The sequence below is a fragment of the Nannospalax galili genome, unplaced genomic scaffold, assembly GCF_000622305.1.
Source record: "Nannospalax galili isolate Female #2095 unplaced genomic scaffold, S.galili_v1.0 scaffold429, whole genome shotgun sequence".
Taxonomy (NCBI): Eukaryota; Metazoa; Chordata; class Mammalia; order Rodentia; family Spalacidae; genus Nannospalax; species Nannospalax galili.
This window is the reverse complement of record NW_008360330.1, coordinates 3,190,989-3,212,381: the sequence shown is the minus strand read 5'-3', so window position 1 is coordinate 3,212,381 and position 21,393 is coordinate 3,190,989. Positions and strand designations below refer to the sequence as shown.

The window sequence follows — 21,393 nt, the reverse complement described above, 5'->3', positions numbered from 1 at the left end:
GGCTGTCCATTCTACTTTATATCAGATAAAAGTTATTACCAAAATCATCCTTAAAGGAGTTTGGTATCTTCTTTTTAGTCCACCTCCTCCAGCAGAGATTTCAATACTTCTGTGTTTGCCCAAGTGCCTCCTCTTACTCTTAATTTCACTGTCACTTTTCTGCCCATCCTGTGTACCTAGAACACTAAAAAATGAGAATTATTTTCTTATGCATCTGGTACTTTTCTTGCAGAATACTGAGAGCGATTTTGGCACATAGTAGGCACTCAGTGAAATCTAAAGCTCAGTGAACGCATCTCCCTATTGTTTCCTGGCTTGGATCTGAATTCTGTTCTCTGAAAACATACAGAAACCCATCAGTTATGTAAAGAGAGTGCTATTAAGCCTTCCTCTAAGCCTCCCTGTATCCATCCTAAATTTTACTTTTCCTTCAGCCATTATTCATGTGACCTTGTCTCCAAGGGCTTTGCAATCCCAGCTACCTTCCCCAGTGCGAAAGTCACTCTGTGCTTAGACCACTGTAGCCTGATCCAACTCATAATTTGGGCATGACCCTCCATCATCTTGATCACCACATTCTCTTAACATGCTCTCAGACCTGTCATGTCAGCATCTGTGCTATCTTCATCCTTAGCCTCTTTATCTCATGACCTTGAGTCTGACTGCTTCCACCATTTGTATGTGTTACCGAAGCCCAGTCTGAAGCTCTTGAGTCCCCCTCCTAGTTTGGCTTACAGCTCTGAGTAAAGCCACAACTCATAATGAGAACTTCATTAAGGCTGAGAGAGGCAGACAGAGAGACCAGAGGACCCGAGAACAGAGGGCATGGGTGACTGAGAGGTGAAAGGAGCCTGGTCCACTTAGCTAGCGCTTTTAGAGCTCAAGAGATGAGGACCAAGAGGTGAGAAGATTGTTCAGAATCCCAAATCACTACCAAGAGCCACAATCTGTTTGAGCTTGTGGCTCCAGTAGGCAAAGGAGCAGCATAAATGTCAGTGAAGCAAAGCTAAGTGGTAACAGACTTTAAATTCTGTCATATATAGTTAATTTGTAGAATAAATTGGTCAGGGCGGCAAAAGGATTTAACATCCAAATTCATTTGGAAAACAGAAGCCAGATGAGTATCCAGAGGAAAATGGAGAACGGTACAACATTCCCTTGCCAGTTGGAGTAGTATTATTATTGAATAATATTTTTATTAAAGATTTCTAGGCCATTCGGTCGTTAAAGATATTTATTACCAGCATTCATGGTGCCTCAGTGAGGCATTGAATCTCCCACCATGGAGCCGAACTCACTCCAGAGACTCCCACCTGCACGTAACTCTTTTTAAGCCATCCTCGCGTGCTCCATATACATGACAAGCAGCCAAGGTCTTAGAATACCAAGCCAAGGCAAGTCAGCTTTACCCCGTTCCGGAACTCTTCAGGGTTTTCTGTCCATGCTCCTGTCCAGATATGAAGACAGCCAATGAGGGAGACGTACAGAGAGAAGAGGTAAGGTGGGAGGGTATGGAGGCAGGCATCCTCTAAAGCACAGAGGTGCTGGCTGCTGGACTGGAAGTTAAAGGGACTTATGCAGTCTCCCTCGCTGAGGATAATGCTATGTGGTGGATAGAGTGAAGCATTGCTAATTCAGCCCTGTGGCTGGGTAGAGCCTCAACATTAGCAGAGGCTGAAGCCGAGGCTGGAGGCTCCTTTCATCTGCAGAATTCGACTTCTTTAGGCTTCTCTTTGTCATGCATCCTAGCCCCGCCCCTCCCCACTCCCAGCTCTGGGCTATTCTTCCTAGAGTCTTCTTGGCTCCTTCTTACGGAAGACTAAGAAAGAGAGAAAGAACTTGCTCCAGAGCAGTCCAGGGGTACACCCTTTTCATCCTTTTTCTGGGAGCTTGGTCCTCCCAAACAGGAGACACAGGGGTGCGAAGCCTGCATCTGAATCTCCAGACAAGTGCTTGGGAGGCTTTCTCCCGGTAGCCTGCTGAGCATGCCCACTCATTCACATCGTCTTCCTGCTAATGGAGATTTGAAAATAGCAACTCCCGCAGGTGTTCCTCATTTTCACCTCTCTCCCAGCCTCGTCTCCCTCCCTCTTCCCTCCTCCCCATGCTGCTCTGTCTGTGGTGAAACAGCAGGAATAATCCAGCCCAGCTCTGCACATCCTGAAGGCTGTGACTCTGAATTTCTATGTCAGGTTTATTTTGACATTGACAAGAAGCTGCACGTAGCCGCTGCTGGGCAGCAGGAAACTGAAGGAGCCAGAATCTTGTTTCCTTTTTCCATTGCACATGGGCCCTGGGAGGAAGCTAAGGGATATCCAGTCCCCAAATGGCCAGGGAGGGAAACCTCACAGACTACCCACCAATTAATACAGTATTAAAGGTTAGGAGAACTTAGGTGTGTTGATTAACATTCCACCAGAATCCATGCCTACCTGGGACCTCAGACATGCACTTATTTGGACACAGGGTCTTGCGAGAGGAAGGAAGTGAAGATGAGCTATCCTGAGCTTCAGGTGGATCAACCCCAATGATTGGGAAGACGAAGTAGATTTGGGACACACATGTACGCAGACATGTTACAACTGAGGTTCACATTGGAGTGACACATCTGCAAGCCATGGAGTACTGGAAGCTTCCAGAAGTTAAGCAGAAACAAGGAAGGCTATTTCTCTAGTGCTCTGACTATACCTTTCAATTCATACTTTTACCTTTCATATCTGGAGGGAATACATTTTTGTCACTTAAAGTACTTGGTGATAATTTGTAAATGTATATCTAGGAAACTGAAGGGAAACCCTAGTAAGAATAAAACCTTGGTTTTCAGCTCTGACTTGCATGAGAAGCATTTAGAAAATAAATGAGGCTAGAAGAGGCAAATGAAAAGTGAATCATGGAGCTGGAGAGATGGCTCAGCAGTTAAGAGCACTGGCTGCTCCTGCAAAGGACCTGGGTTTGATTTCCAGCACCCACATGGCAGCTAACAGCTGTCTGGAGCTCCAAGTCCAGAGGAACCCAAAATGCCCTCTTCTGACCTCCAGAGCCACGCACGACACAGGTGCACCTATGTACATGCAGGCAATCTACATATACACGTGAAATAAAAATGGTAAATCAAATATTTTTAAAAATAAAAAAGTGAATCCTATAAATTTTAAGTTGCCGTATACAACGTGTCACAGTGCACACCCAGATGTGTTATAATCCAGCCAAGACCAAGATTGTTTCCAAAGAACACCAATACTGGCTTCTGGAGACATGCACAGGAGTACATACTATGGAAACAAGTGGGACAGAGGCCACAAAACCAAGATTGATTGGTCATGTCCCTTGGGTATGTTTATACAAGGTACCAGTAGAACTTCTTCTATGAGGGATGAGGGGAGTAGAATGGGATGGAAATGAAAGAAAGGAGAGAAAGAAAACAACACTGTTTCAGATGTATCATGTAGGGAGTGGCTATGGTACCAGCCCAGTTTCCCACATCCTCCTGTGTGCACTTAACAACTGCTTTTAAATACCCTGGCTATGGCTCTGAGTCCCTGGTCTTGCTCTTGTGTTGAATCTTAATAAAAGTGTGGGATATTCTTTAAGGAATTTTAGGAAGTCGGAGATAGGGAGGAATTCCTGCTGCTTCTTTCTATCCCAGTGCATTTATTGAGCCTTCTAAGTATGGGGCATTGGGCACAAGCCAAGACAATACAATATAGCATAGGGCAGCCTCTTGCACACTGGGGGCTAACAGTGTAGCTGAGTTGAGGAGTTTGTTTTTGCAGCAGAAGCTTTAGGACTTCCCAGCAATTCTTGGATTTGATCCTTGTTCCTCCTGAGATGTATATGGACTATAGAGAGGTACGCCAGGAATTCTCAGAGAAATGCTTGCCTGGCTGACTTAGATTCACTTTTATTTCTACACATGAAGATTATTTTAAAGTGTCCAGATGGGGTCACAGATAATTTTTAAAGACTGTTTTGATAGCCCTTCGGTAGATTCTGCACGCTTACAATTTCTTGGGCTAAACTCCTCATCCCAAGCAATGTTATTATCACTGACCAAAGAGGTAATATAAGATGTTTGGTGAATTTAGATAATTTATTATTAAATTTAATGTTCCCAAGCCAAAGCTAACTAACAGCTTTTGGCAAAGACCAATCAGTGTACCTACAGCAAATCTCAATTTAACATGAACCCAATTATCCAGGGACTCTAAGTAGACAAGTGTTTGTCAGAAAACATGCCTGTAGAGAGGGGATTATCTGAAGAAGATACAGCATTGTGATATCAGTTTTTAAGAGGCATAGGGGCATAGATGCCATTTTATTTCTGTTTGCTATAGCTTCCAAATCTGCATAGTCATAATTAATGAATAATATCATCACCTGGAGTCACCTCGGGGAACAGTTTAGATCTGTATGGTAGGCAATGCTTTACGAAGCAGGCAAGAAATTGGAACACCGCATTTTTAGAAAAGAAAAATGTCAACAAAAACTTCAGAAAATGTAAGCATTCTTCTGGTTGTCAATTAAATAAAACTTCACTTTTCCAGAGGACCCCTTTCCTTGGACACCCCAGTTAATGGCCTGTTGTGAAGCAGCCAGTGAATATCTAGTGACCATCAGTTACTACACTGGACTTCACCATGTCCTTGGATCCTACTCTTCAGAGACTGGCTTCAGAGTCTGATTACAGTAAAGACCTGCTATTTCTACAAACTTCTTAAAGAACTAGCAAAGAATTGACTCTGAAATGCATAGTAACAGTAATCTTAGAACAAAGGTAAAAGATGCACTTTGAAGACAGGAATTTTTTAACTTCATTTGTAGGAAAGGACAAGAGTGTAGACTCTGGAGTTGAGACTGTTTCTGAATTCACTGGGCAGTCAGGAACCAGTGATTTCCATTATTTAATCCCACAAGAAGACGTACTCACTCACAGCTCCTGGGTAGTGAGTGATACATGTGAGGGTGGGACCCTGGAGGGGCCCCTGTGTGCAGGTTGATACTTCGAAGAGGAGAAAAATCACAGAAGGTGCAGGTTTCCAGAAGTCTCTCTTGCTGCCACACCACTACTGTCTTTGCAGGTAAGGAAGCACCTGTGAGGCTAAGGCCCAGTCTGTCTGAAGTGACTCTGCTCCAGGGACCTACTATGAACTCCCCTCCCCACCCCTGCTGGCATTTTCCTTTCCTCTTCAGTTGTTCCTGTTGTCCAGGGCTTTACTGGCCCAGGCCACCCATCCTGTCCTTTCGTGACTTTGGGACATTATTTGCCACAACTTCCTCAGATTTTTCTCACCACATGGAGCCCACTCTCTTTCAGCACCGGATCTGATGTTTTGTTTGTTTGTTTATTTGTTTGTTTGTTTTCTTAGGTCTAAATCCTGACATCCCTGGTAAAAACTACCCAACAATCACATGAATATGCATATGTACATTTAATAAAGTTTTCAAGGTGAGCTTTCTGCAGTGTTTCCCCAAACCTTTATAATCAAGTCATCGCTAAACAGATCTCTTTATACCTGAAAGCAGTGGAAACTACCCAGATACCCCTATTCTTAGGACAAAGCTAGAGCATTTCAAAAGAACCCTGAGCAGCAGGGCCTCAAATTAATCCAGGCCCAGCTCTCTAGTTGGTACCCGCGGAAGACAGAATGTGGTCACTTTGTATACAAGTCATGGAAATTATTCAAACCATTCAACAAACGCTTTTGTCATTCAGTAAATAAACATTTGTTTAATGAGTTGTTGAACGCGTACCTATCAGGTCCTGTGGGCACTGAATGGAGAGCAAGGTGTTGGTGGCAGCAGGGCAGGTTAGCAGACACGTATGGTGATAATAACAAAGTTGGGAAAACTGTGTCCCAAGTACTGTTCAAAAATGCCTTTGTAGAGCTGGTTTTTGTTTTATTTTTCTTGTCTTTTGTTAGAAGTTAGAGCTATGACTATGAGAGTTTGGGATGTGCAAGACAGTGTATGTCACATGGCTTTACCTGTTGCTCCCATCTAAGGTCCTGGTGGTGGAAAGCACATTTGCCTAGGTAAAATCAATCAAATTCAAGACATACTCTCTTGTTTGGTTACATTGCTGCAAGGTAGAATGAATTTTCAGTGGACACACATGTTGCTGTCACTTGCTTTCATAGATGTGCAATTAAAGAGCTGTTGCATTAAATTTTCCCCTCCTCCCTGAAAGACCCGAGTTCACTCAAGGCCTCATGGTTAACTTGGATTGACAAAACCGACCAACACAATACCTTCTATTTGGGTTTTGCATAGTTTATGGCATCCGGGAAAGGATGACTTACAAAGGCATGAATTCTCATAGGTTTTTTTCTTCCCCATATTAGAAACATGCACCATCAATGGGTCCCGAGGACTCCACCAGCTTTTCTGCCAGCTTTTCCCACGCTGCCTCCCTGCGGTCTGAGGCTCCATTTCCCTGTGTCCAATACGGCTTCTCTATGCTGGAAATTGTAAACAGGTTACAAATTGAGACAGAGTTTTCAGGCAGAGTCTTGAACTTACTGTGTAGCCAAGGATAGCCTTGAACTCCTGATCTTCCTGCCTCTGTCTCTCAAGTGCTGGGATTATAGCATATACCACAAGGCCCACCTGGGTTGTAGATTCTATTGGTGAAGACTCAAATCAGATCAGGTATCTCTACATTATATATAAGAAATTCTAGACTCAGGAATACTATGAAACTTACCCCAGATTACACAGGTATCACGTAAGTAAGCTCAGAAATCTAACCCAGACAATCTGATGACCAATTTTTAAATGACTAATTCCCTTGTCTGGTATTGAACATGGAGATAAGGGGGTGGATTGGAAAGAGTGGGTAAATTTAATACTGGAGGAATGATTGGGGGAGTGGGAGGTGGAGGGGGAAGAAGAGGAGGAGGAGGAAGAAGAGGAGAGTGCACAAGTGAGCACAAGGAAGTATAATGAATTTGAGTTGGGCTTCTGATTTGAGCCACTGGAAAGTCAGCTGTCCCTCTGCCAATCTGGGACTTACAAGAGGAGGAAGAGGCTGCCAAGCAGAGTGTGGCAGACCTGGTGACCACATTTGGATGAATGCTGGATATGAGGTCCTGTTACAGGTATAAGTGGATGTCCAACCAGACATATAAGCTTTGCTGCTTGTGAGAGAGCCCCTGGATAGAGTTCTAAAGATGATATAGATACTGATGCTATACATAGATACAGATAGACACAGATATAATATAGATATAGATATAGATATAGATATAGATATAGATAATAGATAGGTTTAAACTAGGTAAAGGAATTCCAATGATGACAAAGACCCAGTTGTTAACTACAGGGCACTCATTTTCTCATATCTGGTAAGAAAAGAAGGATTTGGTTTAAGTTCTACTTCCCTTTTCTTAGTTAAGATTTGGGTCTCAGAGAATATGTGATCATGGCATGACTACAGGTTCAAGTCCAAAGTGTTTTCAAACTCCTTCCAAAGACATGATTAAAGACTCAGAAGAGTGATTTTAGGGTTGCTAACTACATTCCAGGCTGGATCTTCCTCTTTTTGGAAGACATGAGATGGAGGGAAATGTGCATCAGATAACCTGGGACTCATGGCTCCAACAGTACAGGAGGGTGAAGGTTGGGGTAGGTTCTGACAGGCAGGGTGTGGGTGGGCAGGCTTCCAGTGCATCTTGCTGGGCTGGGCTTCCTCTGCCCGTGTCAACCTTCTTTCGGTGCATCTGAAGCTATCCCCCAAAGCTGTGATCTGATTAGTTTGCATTTGATTTCATTGCTGCCTAATGAACTGCCTGTGTAGTTCTAGCTGTGATGTCATTAGCATCTCATTGCCTTGGGCACCAACTCAAGAGAGAGATTTTTAAGCAGTCCCCAGAATCTTACAGGAATTGTACCAATTTACTTCATAACAAGTAATTCACCTCTGTGACCTGTCAGTTCTCACAAGCAGAGCAGAGCCTGCACGAGAATAGGTTGGTCACTTTTATCATCCTCATATGCCCCTGAATCTAGGTGGGTCAATATGTACATGCCTAAGGCCATGGGCACATACACAGTGAGATTCTGAGTATTAAGGATGCCAATATTCTCATACCATGGTATTCTATTGGGGAAACTCATCTACTGTGTGCTGGAGGATACAGATTTAGCCTAAAGCAAATGGCATTTATTTATAGCAAACTGTATTTGCAAAATGCTTTGCAGTTTTAGGGTTGTTAACTACATTCCAGGTTGAATATTCCTCTACTTGTAAGAAAACTAAGTTTCACAGCATACATGAGAGCCTCCTTGGGAGCAGTGGGGTGAATTCTGCAAATGGCGTGGGAGGGGACCATGTTTGGGTATTTTTTATCAGAGGGCACAATTGCCATTTATAGTCTTTTGAGAGTTTAACTGTAGCTTTAAATTTTTTTTATTAAATTTTTTTCGGATTTCATAGAGTATATTTTGATCGCATTTAGACCTCCTCCCCTGCCTACATCCCTCTATGTCCCCTCACTGCATTTCATGTACTCTTTCACATATATTAAGGTCTATCAAGTCAAATTTCTGTCCCCAAATGTCCTCCCGTGTGTGTCCATCCACTGGAACCTGGTTAATTTATCTAGCACCACACCCTTAATGAAAACCAACTCACCCTCTCCCAGCAGTTACTGGTTGGTGACAGTTCCTCAGCTAAGATGGGGCCTCTTCCCCACTTCCCCATTTCTGTACTGGGATTTTGTCTGGCTTGAGCTTCTGTGGGTTGTGTGCATGCACTTATCCTTGTTGTAAGTTCATATGAGTAATTTCTCAACTGTCTGAAAAACTCTGTTTCTTTGTGGTCATCCAGCACCACTGGCTCTTACAACCTTTCTGCCTCCTCTTTTGCCGTGGTCTCTGAGCCTTGGGTGGCAGATACTTGATTTAGATGGCTTATTCAGGGATAAGCACTCTGCAGCTTATTATGTTCAGATTTTATAGCTACTTAAATAGAGAATTAATTTTACTAAAAAAACAGCATGGTGCTTTAAAGTCCTACAGCATGTCCACCTAGGGGCTAGAAGATGAAGGAGAGAGGTACCGGGCACTGTAATAGGATTGGCCAATAAAAAGGGGGACCATTGGCTCACAGGGAGATAAAGTGACTTCCTCTCTACAGCTTTCCACCTACACATTCTGCCACCCAATGGGGGCGCTAAAATCAATGTCAAAGATCAGACAGAGTTTAGGACCGGAACTTCTCATTTACTTGACATGGTTATGGTGGTGGTGCTCTCTTTGGGATAAGGGAGATTCATCTGGGTTTTCACCGATGGACTCTATCACTTTAAGGAGTATTTCCCAATTGTGTCTTTAACTGTATAGAAAATGCAGTTCCTCCTTGAAAAATCTCTCTCACGCACATGTCTATTTTTGGCTGGAGCCTGGCTGAATAGATGGCTTTGGGGGACTCACAGTTCATTATAGCTGTGTAAATCCATTCTCTCTCTCTCTCTCTCTCGGCAGCTCCATCCCATGTGAGCAGGGGCCAGCAGGGAACATTGGTCTTGGCCTCCAAAGGGGACCTTATCTGTGGACTCGAATATTTTCAGGATATGGAGAATAAGATTGGGGTTGGGGGGAGCGGGAGGAGCATTTGTTGTCTGTCTATCATCTTTCTGCATCCTTCTTCACATCCACCCCTCTCTACTCCCTAATCTTGCCAAGTATGTGGGGTGGAAGGGTATTGACAGGGATTAGCAACTTCCTGATTTTAATTGGAATCGTCAGAAGACTGCAGCAAGGGGAACAACCCCTTGTGTTTACAGCAATTAGGAGCTTTAAGGATGGTGAGCTGGAAGGTAGGGAAGCTGTCAAGCTCCAGACACAGAGCTCTTGGTTACAGCGCCACCTGCTGGCGTCATTTGTCAGAGCAATTCATCTCGAGCAGTGAGCCAGGAAGGCTACTGGGTATTGTATCAAAGGTCAGAGAAAAGAAATGACATGCCCAGCATGGTCGTGTGCGCCTTTAATTCCAGCTCTCGGGAGGCAGAAGCAGGTGAATCTCTGCGAGATCGAGGCCACCCTGGGTCACATCGTGACTTCCAGGTGGGCTGTAACTAGAGAGACCCTGCCAAAACAATGAACAAGGGCTCTAGAGATGGCTCATCGGTTAAGAATATTTGCTGTTCTTCCAGAAGACCTGGGTTCGAGTCCCAGCACCCACATGACAACTAACAACTGTCCTTAACTCCAGTTTCAGGGCATCCGACGCCCTCTTCTGGTCTCTGCAGTCTTTGCACGACATGGGTGTACTTATATACATGTAGGCAATATACTCATACACATAAAAGTAATAAATAAAATATTTTTAAAAAAACAGTCAACAGGGCCTGGAGAGATGGCTCAGCAGTTAAGAACACTGTTTTTGCAGAAGACCCAGGTTCGAATCCCAGCACTCACGTGGCAGCTAACAATGTCTGTAACTCCAGTCCCAGGGGATCCGACAGCCTCTTCTGTCCTCTGTGGGCATTGCACAACACGGGGTGCACTAACCTTCATGCAGGCAATACACGCATACACATAAAATAAAAATAATAAATAAAAATTTTAAAAATCAACAAAAAAATAGAAAAAGAAATGTGATGGCATAGTACCTCCTTCTTTGAAGTGACTTTTTTTCAAGATTAAGGATATTGTTTTACTTTCTCTAGTGAGGTTTAGTTTCTTTTAACTTTCCTGTCATTATAGTTTTTCTTTTTTCTTTCTCCTGAAGATATGTGGCATGTAACTATTTAACTCTTTAATCTTTGTTGTATGATAGAAAAAAAATGAGCTTCCACAAAATGGTTACTCATGGTTCCATAAGTTTATTTTCCATGATTTCAAAACTGTCACACAGAAGGTAGTCATTTTAGATCCTATACCCCCATCTAGTGGTCATCTGGTGGGAATTGTTTTCTTAGTGTGTGGAAAATAATCTGAAGGAAGGAGGGAAGGCCTCCAGTTCCAAGGTGCCTACCAACCACCAAAAGACCCTCAACCTCTGACAAGGTTTGCCATGTCAAAATCTTGAAAACATTATTTTGGAAAGAAATAGTGCATCTTCGCTGTCTTTATTTTAAATAACTTCATTCACTTTCCCAGTGAATAAAGGCTTTGCCCAGAGGTCAGACAGTGTCCAAGACCTTACTCCGCCTCTGCTTCCAGGCATTCATCAGCCTGAAAACGAGATGAGATCTGACCAGATACAGGATGGGGATTGCCGTGGCTAGACCACAGCCCCTTTTAAATACTGCTGGGGTCATCACTTCTCAGCCTTCCCCCTAGGGTCAAGTGTGCTACTAAATACTGCCAGCTGCAGCCGTGGCTGCACTGCAGAAGCCTAAATATGCATAAAGAGGGACCTGTGGAGGAAGTGATTTGGGGATACTTGGTCTGGGACCCTGAGCCGACTATTTGATGTCATCATTCTTACCTTTTGGTATGCAAACATTTATGCAATTCTCTTGCAGTCTGGGAAGCACTGGAGCTCAACTCTGGGTCTACGATTCAACAAAATGCAAATGTTAAATCAATTATTACCCAGATCCGTAGTCACTGAAGGTGTCCTTTGCTTTTGTGTGCAGGAGGAGTCCCTGTAAAGAGCTGCGGGGTAAAGGTGTCTCACCCACATAATGCTGCTCATTTGGGAGTGAAGAGCACTGGAATGCCTCATGACATTTTCAAATGAGCTCCTATTACACAGCAAACAAGAGAGGGCATAGCAAGAGCTTCCCAGACCCCAGAGAAAAGAGCTTTTTTTTTTTAAATTTTTTTAAAGTTGATGAATCATATCTCTTAATCACCCTGTAAAACCACTTAGTAAAAGCCTCCAACCAGTTCACCCTGTGGCCCATCAAGTACTACATTCTTAATGCATCTGTTGGAGACCAGAATGTTCCGTGTATGTTCATTGTTTCCAAAATCATTTCCTGCTTGGGACAGCAACTGTCAGAAATATCTTAAGAAATTCAGGGCTTTTGTCTACAGGCTCTTTTATAGTTAATAAGTTAATGGATAATCATGAGGAGTAGGGGGAGAAATAGCAAACAGTGATTTCTTGTGTGGGGAACAAACCATTATTCTCTAGTAGGCATTTTTCCTGTTTATCACCAAAAATAGATCAAGAGCTTCTATCACTACCTTTTATGCATCAAATAAGAGTGAAAATTGTTTGAAAACATCAAAATTTCCTTCCCATTCCCCACACATGAATTAATTATAAACTTGAAAAATTCTGTTCTCCCTCTATGGCCTAAAGACTTTGGAGTGAAATAGTACTGAGTTCAAATCCCAAATTACCATCTTTTATTCATCTAGTGACCTCACTTTCCCCATTTGTAAAATGGGCATAATGGTAGACTCCATGCATATAATGGTTAAAGGAGATCTTGAATCAATTCCAGTGTCATAGTACAGCTCTATAAATCTTAGTTGTAATTATGACCAAGATTCTATGATGAGTGCTTCAGTGATATTAGCAAACACACGTGTGCTTCAGAAAAATCCTGCCATCCATTCATTTCACAATGCTAGAGTTGGGTGCCGTGAATGGCTCCCATTTATACAGGAAGAAGCCAGGGCATAGAAAGATCACAGTGGTTATTATTGGCATTCTTGGCATTGGGCACCAGCGCAGATCCGACAGACGCATCCCTCTGAGTGGATCAGTGGATCAGAAAAGAAATGACCAATTCTCACACTTGAAAGGCCATTTCTAACTGTATGTCACTGGGAAGGTGTGTGTTCCTACTTAAGTGGGGTGGCAGAATCACAATCTTACCCCCTCAGTGGTACTTTCTAACTCCTTGAAGTTACACTCTCGCACTCAGGAATGACCCAGTCATGGCAATTCTTGCTATATTGCTTCCTTCACTATTTCTTTTTCTTTTGTGTCTGGCAGGCAATTCCCCATCTGATGAGTCGGAAGAGCGGGAAAGAGATCCCAAGGTGCTGACATTCCCAGAATACATCGTTAGCCTGTCAGACTCTGGTACCAAGCGCATGGCAGCTGGAGTCCGCATGGAATGCCAGAGCAAAGGGCGATGTCCCTCATCCTGTCCTTTGTGTCATGTGACATCAAGCTCTGACACCCCTGCTGAGCCAGTTTTGCTGGAGGTGACCAGAGCATCCCCCATCTATGAACTGGTGACCAACAACCAGACCCAGAGGGTAAGAGACACTTTGCTCTGGAAAGCAGCAGCAGAGAACTTCCCAAGGAGCCAAAGGAATGATGGGATGGGATGCAGTTGGGTTCCATGCTATAATCCAGATAGGGAATCTTCTTGTGTAGCTAATGGAGGCTCCTAGGTTGCTTAGATTTGCATGTTTGTATATGCAGTCAAATCAAATCAATTCATCCATAATGCCCACAATCATATGATTCAGGAGTCACAACTGAGCACTTGTGAATCTGAGAAAAAGGGCTGGAAGGAAACACAATGGAAGGCACAAAGTTTGCAGTCACGGAAGTCACTGCGAAACTCTCCTTCCAAAGGGACCCTGGGACCAGCCACACCTGGTCTAGAAGCAACATATCAAGCACAGGTCCCAAAGGAAGGATCTAGCAGCCTCAACCTGGAAGGATCCGGTTCCCTGCCATTCACAGGCTCTAAAGGCAACATATCACATCCATGCTGATCTTCCTGCCTTTCATGATGCTGCTAGGTCATGATATTTCCCAAGCACCCCTTCTTTATCTTTGCTCCTCCGTTTTATTTTTGAATATCAGGAGAAAATGAATGAATGGTAAAGGACCAGCTGCAAAGAGAGGGCAGAGGCTGTATCAGCCTACTTCCTGGCCCTCTGACCTCCTCAAGAACATATAGGCTCAAAGTCAATATCTGCTTGACATGCTGCAAAGTGTCCTCCAGCACGCCGGGAGTCCAACTCCTCAAACAATGTGTTTTTCCTTTTCTTATAGATGATAAAGTAGAGGAAGGAAAGGGGAAACACACACACACACACACACACACACACACACACACACACACGACACTAACAATGACAAAAGCAAAACAGAAGCTCCAAGCATGAAGCTTCTGAGACTGAAAGGCAGTCTGGAAAGAAGACGGCCAGTTGCAGCCGTGCGCTGCTTACCTGACTGAGACGCATGCCCATCCAGGTGGAGTGATAATTGCTTCCTTTTTTCTTTTTGAAGGGACACCTGGTGTGTCACAGTTTGTTTCATAGGTGGTGCTCAGACCAACAGGAAGAATTTTGCATGTGTCTGTTTCTCTCACCTGCTGCCTCTACCACGGATATTTCTGAGTGTTTGAAAATACAATTTTTCACAGGAAAAAAAAGACAAATTGTTCCTGCAGACCTACAAATTCCTCCTGAATCTGATAGATATGGCTATGGGAAGAGGATTGGGAAAGAAAAGGCTACCACAGGGGAACATGAAGCAAGAAGGAAGGGCGTGGGTCAGTGGACACCCAAAAGGTGTATTCCTAGCCCATGTTTTCCCCAAGGCTGCTGCCCCTGATAACCAACGACTTCCTGTGTCACTGGTCTGGGAGTACTGGGGTCTGATAGCTCAGCAGAACCATCTTGTGAATGAAGTGGCAGAATAGAGAGAGAGGAGCTCAGTGTAAGATGAGGGATGAGGGGGAATCTCAATGAAAGCTAGGGTACTGAGGGAAGTTCATCTCCAGCAGCCCCTTTCTGGATTCTCTACTTACCAAAAACCTACCAGCCCTGCTATAGCCTTTCTGACTATATTATATCAAGTAATATAAAGTTTCTTCAGACTGGGTGCAATCTAGGGTCCTTAGGATGTCATTACAAGGTACAGCATTATCCAATCTGTCTTTTCTTACATGGTTAGAGTATTAGTATTCTGTACTCCAGACGCCTGCACCCTGCACTGGTCTTCACAGAGGATGGGAAGACACTGTCTGTTTGACCCCATTTTGAGCATCAATTTCTAAATGCAGGCAAATTGGTCCTAGATGGAGTTCACTCACTATCAGGGGACATTCCTCCTCTGTTTTATGTGTGTAATGACATGATCTGCCTTTGTTATTCCTTCTGTAAACTGCTTTTCATTCTGATTTTGCACTTTCTCCCAAAGAAAGCTGAGGAGAGCTGGATTGGTGCTGAGCATGGCATTAGTAACTCAGTGTGTATTTTCATCTACCCTTCTGAATGAGTGCCTTTAGGATTTCTATCTATCTTGGTCTCATTCTTCTAATGTTGGCTAAATAATCTCTGACACTATATTTCAGTAGAATTTATGATCATGATAAGTAAGTTGTTTAAACCATTTAAACACCCTAACAACAAGTTTTAGCTCATCATTTTGTGTCACAGACTCTTACCGCTTGTGCCCCTCTCTCAGTGAATGACACTATATGCTGTTAACTTGCCCAAACCAAAACTGTTAGAATTCCCTTGTCATTCTCAGTATCTTTTCCATCATCAGGAGCAACAGGGATATCCAGACTCCATTTTCTTTTCTAAGACCCCTAGAAAACCTAACTATTGATTGTAAAATCAGATCATCATATTTGCAATAATCTTCAGGTAAACACATGGAGTTAGTGTCATTGACATCTGGCTATATTGCATCAAGGTAATTTAAAGGTTCTTCAGATTGGGTGTAATCTAGAGTCTTTGGCACGCTATTACAAGGCAACTACATTTTCCAATCTGTCTTCTCTTACATGGTTAGGGTAGCAGCACTCTATATAATCTGATATCAAATGTAAATTCCCTGGGAAATGTATGGCGTGACACATTGTAGATACTTTAAAAAAATAGGGGAATTTCTCTTTCTCTTCCTTTTTAATAGAGCTCCTTATTGCCTTCTTGCTTCTATTTTTAGTCAGTTTTTCATCTCTGTGACAAGATACCTGACATAAACGACTGAAAAGGAGGAAAGATCTACTTTGGCTCACAGCTTCAGAGGTCTTGGTCCATGGTTGCCTGGCTCTAGTGCTATGGGCTGATGATGAGGTTGAAGATCATGGCAGAAGGGGCACGTGGTGGAAGAGGCTGCTCAAGTCATGCTAGCTGGGAAGCAAAGAGAATCAGAGAGAAAGATTCCGTGAATAGCATATACCATTCAGAATGAAGCCCCTGGTGACCTGCTTCCTCTCATTAGGGTTTAATTCCCAGTACCCATTCGGTTATTAGTGAATCAATGTATTAATCTGTTGATGAAGTTAATATCCTCCAATAATTCCTAGTGTTATCACCTGGGAACCAAGTCTCCAATACATGAGCCTTTGAGAAGGGCACTTCCTACACAAACCATCAAATATGCTTATCTAACCTGGTGCACTTAACTGCAGCCCAGGATTCAGAGAACAGAAACACTCATGGAGTGGTGTTGATCAAAGATACGGTTACAGCTTTTGAAGAAACAGTATTTAAAATACTTGTATCATATTTTTTTTCATACCTTTGGATTAAAAACTCTCATCATGTGCCATATTTAAAACCCTGTAGTGGTTCACCATTGTTCTCAAAACAGGACCTCTCCCTACACTGGCCCCTGGGCCCTCTGTAATCCAGCCCTGCCTCCCCATCACTTGCAGAGAAACTATTAGCCCCAATTTATCTCTTATAGACAGATTAACATTTTTTCCAGTTGATTTTAGAAGTCAAGTTTCATCAAAAGTCAAGTCTTCTTAATAGTAGTTTTGCTACCTATAATCCTACGAGTTTTGTGACTAACTTTAAAATTCAAATCATAAATCTATGAATTATACGGATTGATGGCCTTCACTGTTACATTTCCATACAAATATTGCACTTTGATCACGCCACCCTCCTTCCCAACCTTTTTTCTCCTTCTGGCCACTCGCCCACCCCTTCCTCTTACTGAACGATTCCTCTTTTACTTTCAGGTCATTTTTGTTTATGTTTCCATATAAGACAGAAAACATAAACCTGTCTTTTCATTCCTAGCTTATTTCACTTCCCACGATGTCCGCATTTTCCATTCATGTTTCTGAAAAGGACAGAATTTCTTCTTCTTTGTAGCTGAATAGTATCTTTCCCTCTTCATATTGGCTTTCCAAAATTCTTTGGTGAGCTAGTGGAATCACACACCCCTCGTTTTCCCTCCTGGTGCCGGGGAGCCCACAACACCTCATCTTGCCTTTTGGAACCCTCAGTACAACTGTGGAATTTGGATATTTACATTATTTTGCTTGCTTGTTTATTACCTGGCTGTAACATTTATGCAGACGGGGGCCATCTGTGTCCTGTGTGTCACTACATCTTTCATGCTTTGCACAGGAAACAGCCCCTTATAAATACTTAGCAAATAATTGTTGGTTGAAGACTCTATCAGGCAGCAGATACAACTTCACTTTATTCTTATCTCAAAGAATCTGTTTCCTAGTTTTAAAAAATGTACACTTTGAATTTGCTTCGGTCTAAAAGTCACAAAGTGAGCGCCTCACTGGTGGACTCAATGCTAATTAAGAGATCTTAGTGGGAGGGGCCTGAGATGTCCAGTGAACCACCCAGAGCTCATTTCCTAGCACTGCTGTATTCACCAGCCTGTGACCCTGATCTGGCCATCTAACTTTCACTCTCAGAGTCCCCCACTCTAAGCCATGACTACCATTTATCAACCTGCTAGTATCTACAGGGACTTGTAAATTATAAGCTTTATACAAATCATAGTTGTAGTCAGGAACTGGATCCTCCTTCTCAGAGGGTTCCAATCTCAAGAGGGAAGTCACCCTTACTCCAGCTCATAACCTCAAGTGGCCCATTTAGAATTTTGAAGAAATGAGTCTTAGGATAACTGGCTTTCAGTCTAGTTGGATTTTTGTGGAGTTATCTCCCTTCCTTCCTTCCTTCCTTCCTTCCTTCCTTCCTTCCTTCCTTCCTTCCCCTTCCTTCTTCCTTCCCCCTTCCTTCCTTCCTTCCTCCTTCCTTCCTTCTTCCTTCCTTCTTCCTTCCTCCTTCCTCCTTCCTTCCTCTTTCCTCCTTCCTTCTTTCTTCCTTCCTCCTTCCTCCTTCCTTCCTCCTTCCTCCTTCCTTCCTCCTTCTTCCTTCCTTCCTTCCTTCGTTCCTTCCTTCCTTCCTGTTTTCCTCCTTCCTTCCTTCTCTCCCTCCCTTTATTCCCTTCTCTCCTTCCTTCTTTTATTTTCTTCTTTTCCTTTTGATTTTTTTTAGTCTGCTCTTTTGCGGGACAGCTATGCTACTTTCCCTGGTTTGAGGAAGGAAGGTGCCTCTAAGGGGTCAGTCCCATTCAGGATTCACTTTTTCACCAGAGGATTGCTCCTGTCACAAACTTTGTTTCCTCTGTGGTCTTTATCTTTCGTCCTTTCATTCAACATCAAACAGCCCCATGAGACTAGTGCATATAAAGAACTGTGCCAGACTGTGGTTTTTATAAGACTATGTAAGGCAGAACCCTGTCATTCAAAAACAGTAATAGTTGCTAGCATTTATCGATGATTAATCTCTATAGGGTGCTGTGCATATATTATTTCACTTAGCATAGATTGTTTTATTAATTGCTATAGCACCCCTATTAAGAATGTGCTATTTATCCTATTTTATCTTCAATCATATTTTATCATTGAGAAAACTGAATTTATGTAACTTATCCAAGGTTGCTTGGCTGTGACTGATAGGGGTTATCATTCATAGCAGACTGATGTAGAGCTCAGAACTTAGTCTTTATGCCGTATGGCTTCGCCTCTTCAAGGTGTAAGAAAGATACCCAATGCCTACTGCACACATATTCTAAGTGGGTCACAGACATGCTGAGGGAGCATGAAGGAAGGACTAGGGAAGGATGGAAAGGACAGGTAAGGATCCTCAGGGAGGCATTTGAGGGAGGGCAAAATGCCTCTGAGTAGAGAGAAGTGTGGGGAAGGCAGGCCACCCAGAGATGTGTGGTAAAGAACTTATTGTTACTAGAGTCCATGGTTCAGGGTGATAAAGTCCAGTGTGGGGGAGACAGAATAGAATCCAATTTGCTTTCAAAGTTCTCTCTCCCTCTCCCTCTCTCTCCCACTCCTCCCTCCCTCTCCTTCCCTTTCTCTCCCACTCCCTCCCTCTCCCTCCCTCTCTCTCTCCCTCTCTCTCTCTCTCTTCCTCTTTGTCCCTCTCTGTCCTCTCTCCCTGTCTCCCTCTCCCTCTCCTCCCTCTCCCTCTCCATCTCCATCTCCCTCTCTCTCTCCCTCCCTCTCTCTCTCTTCCTCTCTGTCCCTCTCTGTCTCTCTCTCTCCCTGTCTCCCTCTCCCTCTCCCTCTCTCTCGCCCTCTCCCTCTCCCTCTCTCTCCCCTTCCCTCTCTTCTCAGGATTTCTAGTTCAGGCTGGTATCAAGCTTGCTATATATCTAAAGATAACCCTGAATGTTTGACTCTCCTTCCTCCACCTCTCAAATGCTGGATTACAGCCCTGTGTCACATCTGGTTTATGAATTGATAACTCTTAACCATAGTGATGAACCCTTATTCTAAAGGAGAAGGATACCCCAGAGTCCATCTCCTGAGATATGATTTCAGACTAAAGAATGGTCATGGGATGATAGAACCTTCTCTCTGGAAGCAATTTAGGGTCACCTAGAACCTTGATGCTCCAGTCTCTGGTTAATGGTGACCCAACCCTGACTTCCTGACACTCTTTGGTCTTTTGTGCAGCTCTTACAGGAGGCCACCATGAGCTCTCTCTGGTGCTCAGGGACTGGAGATGTCATTGAAGACTGGTGTCGATGTGACTCTACTGCTTTTGGAGCTGATGGACTCCCCACCTGTGCACCTCTCCCACAGCCTGTGTATGGTTCCCTTTCCTTGCTCTTCTCCTACATGCATGCCTCAGCATCATTGTGCAAAAATAGGATCAAGTGAATACCATTTGCAGAGCAAGAGTCTGAGTGTTTGGGGAGTGGAACTAAGAATACAGGCCAGCTCCTGCCTTCAGTTCAACGTGCTAGAAGGGGCAAACACAGACATTGTTAAATAGAAGGAATGTGACAAACGTTACAAGCATTTAAAGAAAATGTGGGGTTGTTGGTTGGATCTGAATTTGGGCAATGCTAAAGGCTTGATGGAGCAGGTAGCAATTGAACTTCCTCCATTAAGGAGGGAAAAGTAAGACAGTGTGGTTGGAGTATGATAAAGGTAGCGGTCCTATTGCAATGGAGGAAGTTGAGCTACGGCTTAACAGGACCAATAACACTACTGCTTCTCAAAGACTTCCTGCATGCCAGGCTTTGGAAGGAGCACATTAATACTGGTGTCACCACACCCTGAATTAATGGACAAAGAAATCACTTTAAATGGATTGAATAATTTTTCCAAAGAGATAGAACAGGAAGTAGGACCAGGGCTAAGAGATCATCATAATATGGAGACGATGCTCTTATCAAGAACAGATTTTGGGTAGAGCCACCAAGGCATGGTGTCTGATTAACTATGGAGAGGAATAGTGAAATCCTGAGAATAGACTGAAGAGTTATGGACGGCTGGGCAAAGAGACCACAGTTGGGAAGGAAAGCATCAGAGGAAAGACAGATTTGAGAAAAAGGCCAGTTCCACTGGCGCTTGCTGGGAGCTGGCGAAGTTCTATAGATGGTCAGTGGGCATAGAGAAAGATGGAGCTTTGTGAAAAAGTAAAGTCTATAGATATCAAGGTTTCAGTCAGTTTCAGAGAAATGATAGAGGGAGTCATAGGAATGAGCAAGGATGCTCCAGAACCAACACCCACGTGAAGAGCAGAGGACCTGGGATGAGCTCAGGAGAGTGTCTCTATTTGAAAAATGAAGAGGATGAAGTGCTGCAAAGGTGGCAGAGAATGAACGTGTACAAATTCCTTCCTCTCTCAGGAAGGCTAAACAGAACTGGCCAAGCTGAGGACCTGCGGTCAAAACAGGAATCCAGTTTATTTTATAGTATGGCATCTTCCACAGAAGTTAAGCCACAGAAATATTATGTCTGCAAAAAGCCTTACAGGGCAAGCAGGTAGCACATGACCCCATGCATTCATAAGGTCAGGAAAGCCCAAAGGGAGAAGCAGGTCTGCACAGCTGGAGGACTGAATACACAGACCGATGGACCATAGACAGGAAGCAGAAAGCAGAGGTTGCCCTCCCCACTGGCTGTAGGGGGTAGATGTTAAAGGGACAGGACCGAACAAGAAGAAAGCTGAGACAGATGATAATCTTTCCCAGTAGATCATCGTTGCAAACCAGTTTCTTCTCTGTGTAGGTAATTTTAAACACTTGGACCATGGGCTTTTTGCTCCTTGTAGCCATATCTTGGATATCTGAATCAAAAGATAAACAAAATCTTAATAAGTAAAAGTCATTTCATTTAGTAGGAAAGGGGCCACTTGGGTATCTGATACTGTTAGACAAATTCACCAGGTAATAATGCTGCTATAGAAAGCTAACACTGACCACCAGACAGTCATCACAGG

General features: G+C 43.5%; 1 protein-coding gene across 2 annotated transcripts in view; it reads left to right on the top strand.

The window, feature by feature from the left end:
• Positions 1–21,393, top strand: part of Astn1 (astrotactin 1) — a 328,592-nt gene that overhangs the window by 280,428 nt on the left and 26,771 nt on the right. For both annotated transcript variants that reach the window (XM_008826113.3, XM_008826114.3), the window contains exons 17-18: positions 12,902–13,170; positions 19,617–19,750. In XM_008826113.3, the coding sequence (XP_008824335.1) occupies positions 12,902–13,170; positions 19,617–19,750 (403 nt within the window). The remainder of the gene's footprint in view (positions 1–12,901; positions 13,171–19,616; positions 19,751–21,393) is intronic.